At 46.0% G+C, this 8,526-nt stretch overlaps 1 protein-coding gene across 4 annotated transcripts in view; it reads right to left on the reverse strand.

The window, feature by feature from the left end:
- Nucleotides 1–8,526, reverse strand: part of DAGLB (diacylglycerol lipase beta) — a 30,997-nt gene extending 22,471 nt beyond the window's left edge. Inside the window, exons 1-2 of one of the 4 annotated variants that reach the window (XM_020799603.3) lie at nt 8,404–8,526; nt 983–1,114 (exon numbers count right to left, since the gene is read on the reverse strand). In XM_020799603.3, coding sequence (XP_020655262.3) covers nt 983–1,077 — 95 coding nt within the window. In that variant the 5' untranslated portion in view covers nt 1,078–1,114; nt 8,404–8,526. Of the gene's footprint in view, nt 1–982; nt 1,320–6,890; nt 7,173–8,277 lie in introns of those variants that run through there. The other 3 variants (XM_020799604.3, XM_078381520.1, XM_078381518.1) reach the window with 3 other exon arrangements.

An 8,526-nucleotide genomic window follows, 5' to 3' on the forward strand; every position in this document is an offset into this window, starting at 1 on the left:
TAGCAAACCTAGAAAACCGGATGTTCTACTAGATAACCCTTTAGTCTGATCCATGAGAGTACTCTTATGAATCTTTTGATCTAGAATATATCAGATTTCATCTGATATCCTTAAACAAAAAAGATAATTTCAGCACTAGAAAATGCTTGTCATATGAATTACTGTTTGTAACACATTCGTTTTTACATTTTGTCACCTTTCATGCTTCATCTTCACCTAAAATGGGAATTCACTAGATTCTCAGGTAGGTGATCAAAGAGTTTAATGGAAGACTTCTACTACAAATTTGAAACAAATTCAATCCAGGATTAATGCCACTGCTTTCCATAAAGAAGGCCGAAAACCGAAACTTGTAAAGATAAGAACATTTTCCTGGAAATCGTTAGCTACTTTATAAAACTCCAGGAATCAGATTCCTTGATTGGGAGTCAGAACAACTAAGAACATAAGATGAGCTATGCAGGATCTGACTGTAGGGCTCTCTAGTGAAGCATTCTGTTTGTTACAGTGGTCATCCCACAGCTTATGGGAAGCCTACAAGCAGGACGTGAGAGTAATAGCATCCTCCCACTTATGCTCCCCAGCAACTGCCACTGAGAGGCTTACTGACACAGATTCTGGAAGTAATATATAGCCATCATGACTACTGGCCGTGGATGGCCTTATCCTTCTAAAGCTGTCCATGCTCATGCCCACTGCTACATCTCAGGGCAGCAAATTCACTGGCTTAACTATATTCCACCTGAAATCTTTCTTTTTGCCTACATAAACAAGATTGAAAACTCATTTATATTTGCGTCAAAGTTTTCGAGTGCCCAGGTTCTCCTTTGAGACACAGGTGGATAAGCCTCAGAGCTTTCTGCAGATAAAGTTTTGCCTTACTTCAGTGTGCCCCATAAAAAAATAACAGTTTCCCAATGAACAAAATACAATTCCTTGAATTAACGAGGTAGTACCCAGTTGTGACAAGAGTAAATCTTACCAAATCACCCTGATGAAAAGTTCAAAAGCTCCTGGGAAGACAAAGTCATCGCTGCCTATGGCCCAGCGCCTCCCAAACATCACCATGCCAGGCATTGTGGAAACCTTTTGCTGTAGCCAGTCTTCCCAACTCCTGCAGAAGAAGATAAAAACAGTACCAACAGAATCTCACTAGTGCTTCTCCCAAGCACAAATATCAGCCTGAGGCAAATAAAATGAAGCTAATTCAACAACTTGTTGATCTGATTTGAGCCTTTTTCTCCTCTTTCTCTTTCCCAGGGGCCTGGCTGGCTAGTGGATTCTGGGAATTGTAATCCAAAGAAGTAACTTATCCAACCCTTGTGTGACAAACCCAGACCTACTGGGATCTGCCACACAGTTACACTAAGCTGCCACCAACCATTCCCTATAAGAAGTCACACAGACCAGGGATGGATTTTTAAACAATAAAAAGAATAAGGTTTATTTTAAATACACACAGGGAAAAATAAACAATCAGGTGAATAAAATAAAGTAACGTGGCTTATTCTCACTCATACAAGCATACAGTTTGGTTCACCCAGAACCCTTAACTTGAAGCACAGACCCTGAACCTATCAGTCCTGGCTAACCAACAGACACCTGAACCTATCAGGTTGGTACTCTGACACACAGAAGTACCCTGTCTGACACACTGACTCCCACAACAGCTTCTTCTTCCCAGCTGCTGCTTCGTCACAACCCAGTGTCTCACAGTGTCTCCTATCCTCGCCACACAGGCATCACATATTTATACAGTACAGCCCCTCCTCCTGATGTCCCGCCTTCCACTCCCCATAGGATGGAACTTTCCCTCCAAACCCATGACAGACAGGTAACATCAGTGCTGTATGTAACACCTCCCCTCTTTATAAGTTGTTTTGTAGGGGGAAAGCTAACGTGCTTTTCACCAAAAAACAACCTTGATAAAACATACAAAAACAGTTATACATACCATATAATACTTACTTATCCTTACATTCTAAGTTAACCATAGCAATTAAGCATTTAAACATTTACCATATACATTACATCAATTTACCTTTATTCATATAAACCAAATCAAAAACAGGTACATTTTACTTTTTGTCATCATTATATACACATAGTCCATGTTCTTTCGCCGTCTTCATTCTTCAGGTCTTCTTGATAAGGCGTCAGCAACACAGTTCACTGACCCTCTGACCACCTTCACTTCAAAGTCATAGTCCTGTAGGTTTAAAGCCCACCTCATAAGTTTGCTATTGTGGGTTTTCATTGTCTTTAACCATTGCAATGGTGAATGGTCAGTACACAGAACAAAATGTCTTCCCCAGATGTAAGGCTTGGCCTTCTGGATCGCGTAGACTATGGCCAAACACTCCTTCTCCACGGTTGCCAAATGTCTCTCACCTTTTTGAAGTTTCCTACTCAGGTAGGACACTGGATGCTGGTCACCATTCTCATCCTCCTGGCACAGAACTGCTCCTACCCCGCTGTTAGACGCGTCGGTGTAGATGATGAACTCCCGGTCGAAGTCTGGAGCGCGCAGCACAGGATAGTTGATTAACGCCTCCTTCAACCTCTGGAACGCCTCCTCACAGTCGCTGGTCCACGGGATGCGGTCATCAGCCTTCTTCCTCGTCAGATCGGTCAGCGGAGCCGCAATCTCGCTAAACCTCGGGATGAACTTTCTGTAGTAGCCCACCAACCCAAGAAATGATTTGACTTTTTTCTTGGTGTTGGGTCTAGGCCAATCACGAACAGCTTCTATTTTGGCCTCCAGGGGTTTTATCACTCCTCCCCCTACCATGTGACCCAAGTATTTTATTTCTGGGCTACCCAGCTGACACTTGCTGGCCTTTACTGTTAGCCCTGCTGCACTTAACCTCTGCAGCACTAACTCCAGGTGTATCAGGTGATCTTCCCAGGTATTACTGAAGATCCCTATGTCGTCAATGTAGGCCACTGTAAAGTCACTGAGCCCTGCCAAGGTCTGGTCCATCAGCCTTTGGAATGTGGCTGGTGCATTTCTGAGACCAAAGCTCAGGACTCGAAACTCATAGAGACCAAAAGGGCTGCAAAAGGCAGTCTTTTCTTGATCCCTGGGATCAATTCTTAATTGCCAATATCCCTTTACCAGGTCCAATGATGAAATGAACCGACAACCCCCTATGGTTTCAATCAGGTTGTCTAGCCTGGGCATTGGGTAGGCATCAGGAGTGGTTACACGGTTTAATTTCCTGTAATCGACACAAAACCTAATGCTCCCATCAGGCTTGTCCACAAGGACTATCGGAGAGGACCAAGGGCTAGAAGAGGGGACGATTATGTTCTCCCTCAGCATCTCGTCCAGCTCCCTCCGCACCTTGTCCCTATAGGGTCCCGTTACTCGGTATGGGGATACTGCCTGCGGGGGTGCATCCCCTGTGTGGATCCGATGCATCACTCCCTTCACTATCCCCGGCTTGTTGGAAAACACCTGTTGATATTTACTAAGCAGCATTTTTAGTTCTTGCTGCTGGTCTTGGGTGAGTGCAGGACTGATCTTTACCTCCTCTGGGTTGTATTTTACTTCCCCTCTACCCTCCCAGAAGGGTAATTCCGCTTCCTCACTCTCAGCTGCTTTTATCGCGAATAAAACCCTCTGTTCCCCTCTGTAGTAGGGTTTTAGGGCATTCACATGAACCACCCTCCTTGCTTGGTTCTCCTCCTGCTCTATTAGGTAGTTCAGGTCTGACATCTTGGAAATGACCCTATATGGTCCTGCCCATTTGAGTTGCAGTTTGTTCTCTCTGCAGGGCCTAAGCCAAAGCACTTCCTCCCCTGGGTCAAAGTGCCTCTCTCTAGCTTTGTGGTCATACCATGTTTTCTGTCTGACCTTCTGAGCTTGCAGGTTTTCTGCTGCCAGCTCTAGATTTCTCCTTAGGTCATTCGTCAAGGTGTCTATGTATGTCACAACGTCTTGTGGGTCATCCTGGGTGCTCTGCTGTGTTTTGTTCACCCCTAAGTGTGCAGCAAACATGTCAGAGTGACCCCTTTGTAAGATCGTGGGGCGATACTTTTCAGGTACCACCAGCTGACTTCTGATCCCATCTCCCCCTTTTGAGATATTCCTCAGGGTTTCTCTATATAAAATCCCCTTTTTCTCCAGAAATCTCACTGGGGTTTCAGGTGTTAGCTGGGCGTCAGTCACCTGTTCAAAACACTTTTGGAGAGTGGCGTCTGCCTTTTGCTCCTGTCCAAATCTGCTGTCTGTGGTTAAGGTTTCCACCACAGCTTCTGAACTCCCCTCTGCTTCCGTCTCTGGCTCATCATTACCCCCCTGAACTGTCCCCGTGGTGGCTTGTGAGCGTGTAATCACTAGCACCCGTTTCACATGTTCAGCCAGGTCATTTCCCACGAGCACGGCTGCTGGCAGAGTCGATGAAATCGCTAGCCGCCAATCTCCCCTCCAGCCTTGAAAGTGGACAGGTACCTCTGCTACTGGCAGAGAGATTACCTGCCCCTCAATCCCTGCCACCTTCATGCTCTCATTTGGGATTATAAACTCCCTAGGAATAATATCTGGATGGCACAGGGTTACCTGGGAACAAGTGTCCCGCAGCCCCCTATACTGACGGTCAAGTATTCCTACGTCCACCCCAGCTGTCTCAAACAATTGAGAATCTGTTTTCACCAGCAAGCAGCGCTTTACCTCTATAAGAGGACCATTTTCCTCAGCCTGATCAGCAGAGGTAGCTGTTCCAGACTGAGTAGCCATGGCAACAGGCTCCCTCAGTGACACTGAGCCTTGCTCTTTCTGGACACAGAACACAGCTTTTGGCTTGGTCCCACTAGACTCCTGAGGCACCATTCCTTTTAGCTGCTTCAATTTCTCACAATCTGAGATTAGATGACCCTTTCCCTGACAGAAATAACATTTTCTGGAGTATTTTGATTCTCTCTCATCTTGTTTTGGTTTTCCCTCCAAAATCTGAGGTCTTAGTTTCATATCTGAGGGCTTCCCTTCACCATGGGCCCCTCCCCCTTGCTGGCTTTTCCCTGGTCCCTGAGAGTACTTGCTGTAGGTTTCTTTGGGTTTACCTACAGATTTCCCCTCACCCAAGGGCTTTCTTATTTGGGAAATAAAATCTGCGATCTCTGCGGCTGCTGCCACAGATTTCGGTTTCCTTTCCCTCACCTGGAATTTCAATTCCCCATGCAGGACTGAATAGAACTGTTCCAGTGCTATCAAGTCTTTAAGCTGCTCATAGGTCTCTGTTCCCTCCTGCGATAGCCATTTCTCAAGCAGCCTCACCAATTGGGCCCCCACTTGGGTAAAAGTCTGTTCTGGTTTCTTGGTGAGGGACCTGAATCTTTGTCTCAGCTGCTCCGCATTTATCCCATGTCTGGCAAACACCAGTTTTTTAAACTCTGCAAAATCTTTCATCAGTTCCTCAGGCATCTCGGCATAAACCTCAGCCAGGCTACCACTGATTAAAGATCGCATGATGGTCATCTTCTCAGTTTCCCTCACTGAGAAGTCCACAAACGCTCTTTCCACTAAGGAAAAGAACACCTCAGGACAATCTCCCTTGTGGTACACAGGGAATTTCTTCAGGTCAGCTTTAGACAGTTGGCCTCCCTCAGAATCCCTATTATTATTATTGTTCTGATTCATCAGTTCCAATTTTTTTAATTCAAACGCCATTTTCTCTCTCTGCAATTCCAATTCAATTCTCTGTATTTCAAATTGCCTTCTTTCTCTCTCTAATCTTTCCTCCATTTCCCTCACCCTCAGTTCATGCTGTTGGGCTAGGAGTATTTTTCTGAGTTCTGGGTCCTGCTCTCCTGTGCTGTCACCTTGCACTGAGCCAAATTCATCCTCAGAACCTTGGTCAATCTGGGGGTCTTTCACTCCACTCATTTCTGCCATCTGGCTTCGAGTCAAGGGCATAATCCCCCCTCAGAACAGGCTGCTTTAAAAGTCAAGCCTCAAAATAAAACGACCACTTTTTTCCTTTTTGCCTCAGAACCAGCTCTCCCTAGAGATTGCTGCTGTTCTTCAGCACCAAACTTGCAACAGTATCGAGTCAGAGCCTACCCCCCTCTGCTGGGCCTCTCAGCTGGCAAGCTAGATCACTGTTACTACGCAGTTTTACCTCAGCTTTTTCCCGCCAAAACTAGGCTGCCTCAGAGCACCTTAATCTAAGTCTCCCCAGTTGGCACGTTCTTCTACTAGCGCACCTCCCCGTGAGGTACACCTAGAAGATTACCTACGCGCCTCAGACTGTCCCTGACTAGACCCCCCTTGCTCTGGGCACACTTGCCAAGGCTTTGCTGGACCACTGGACAACTGGACCAGTCGTATCCCACACGCTGGACACCAATCAATGTGACAAACCCAGACCTACTGGGATCTGCCACACAGTTACACTAAGCTGCCACCAACCATTCCCTATAAGAAGTCACACAGACCAGGGATGGATTTTTAAACAATAAAAAGAATAAGGTTTATTTTAAATACACACAGGGAAAAATAAACAATCAGGTGAATAAAATAAAGTAACGTGGCTTATTCTCACTCATACAAGCATACAGTTTGGTTCACCCAGAACCCTTAACTTGAAGCACAGACCCTGAACCTATCAGTCCTGGCTAACCAACAGACACCTGAACCTATCAGGTTGGTACTCTGACACACAGAAGTACCCTGTCTGACACACTGACTCCCACAACAGCTTCTTCTTCCCAGCTGCTGCTTCGTCACAACCCAGTGTCTCACAGTGTCTCCTATCCTCGCCACACAGGCATCACATATTTATACAGTACAGCCCCTCCTCCTGATGTCCCGCCTTCCACTCCCCATAGGATGGAACTTTCCCTCCAAACCCATGACAGACAGGTAACATCAGTGCTGTATGTAACACCTTGTTCCTACCCATCCTTAAACTCAAGAGTACTGATCAGAATTTAGGTCTAATGAGGCATGGCATCATATACTGTATACATATTTTTGCTCCTTTCCAAAGTGCAAATACTCTGATGATTGCCACACTTTCAAACTTTCATAATTTCTTCCATATTTTACTTCCTGCCCAACCCCAACGCTTACATTATCTTCTAGTTCTCCTTTCCAACACAACAATTGTGATCGACCTGAACATCCATCCATCTCTTTTCACTTTACTGTTTGTTTGTGCCCAAGGACTCAAGAAAACCATCAGTGATTGAAGAGGCCTCCCTCAGCTCACACATTAGAAACAGAGTCAAAAGAGTACCACAGCACCTTAAGAGACCAAAGATTTATCATTGTGTTAGCTTCTGTGGACTGCTGAAGGCAGTTTTGGTCAATAAAAGTTTACAACACTGTCAGCCATGCTTTATCTGTAAAGTGCTAGAAGACTTAGGTTACTGAAAAGAGACCACCTTAAAGCCTAACTCATTTTACTGAGGTAGAAGGCTTTCAGGAGCTGCAGCCCACTTTAAGCCCACGAACCCGTTTACTGTATTTGCTGTGACAAATTTACAGTTAACAACCCCAGCCAAAGTCCGAAGAGCTTCCTTCCAAGTCAACAACTTCACAACTGCAAAGATAAAAAGGGGCACTTTATAGATGAGATTAACAAACTGCACTGACTGAAGCCGTTAAGTCCACAGACCCTTTTTTGTACAAAAATCTGAAATGGTCCACACATAGGGAGCTCTTCCAAAACAACACGGAGTGCTGCAATACTTTCTTTTTTTCAAAAAAAGTGTTTTTTTTAAATACCATGGAAAAAGAGACCGTTCTTTAGTATCTCCATTATTAAAGCTTTATTGATATATTTTTCAAAAAGCTTTAAATGCAGTACATTCAGCATCCTGACAGCTGCCTGTCACATTCCACATCGGCGTTTGCCGCCTTAAGTCCTATTACAGCAATTACTATGTGTGGAGTGTGTTTATTTATTTAAAATATCCGTACTCTCCTTAAAAAGGGCCCAAGGGGGCTTACATCATGAAAAGAAAAAAAAATATTTAAAGCCGTTTACTGGAACAGACCGAAGCAGAAACTGCCTCACAACAGTAACCACAACACCTAGCATGCAGGGGCTCCCTTTAACTCAAATTTTATTTAATGAGAGAGTCCCTCCTTTCCCCCCCCCCTTACAGAGTCCGCCTCAAACGCCCTCCTTTTTCCTTTCCCACAAAACAAAGGGATTAAATAACCCTCACCACACAAGCAACCCTTTCCCCTCAGCTAACCCACATGCCCAAGGACCCCCCTCCCCGCCCCCCCAAAACCCTTCCAACCGCCACTTTCCGGCAACAAACCTGCCCTCTTGCGCCACAGCGCCCCCTACGGAGGCCTCCGAATTGCCAGCCTCTTTTCCGCCCCAGGTGAGGACGCTCTGCACCCGCACCCCCCGGCGCCCCCTCGCTCTCCCCAAAGGAGGTCACCTCCTGCCAATCCGGCGTCAAGACGCACTGACGTTCCACGCCGCGCTCCGGCCTCTGATCACCATTCCCCCCCCCGCCTTCTCCCACTCCACGCACGCGCCTCCGCTGTCTGGGCCGGCGACT

This window comes from Pogona vitticeps, chromosome 13 (genome assembly GCF_051106095.1).
Source record: "Pogona vitticeps strain Pit_001003342236 chromosome 13, PviZW2.1, whole genome shotgun sequence".
NCBI lineage: Eukaryota > Metazoa > Chordata > Lepidosauria > Squamata > Agamidae > Pogona > Pogona vitticeps.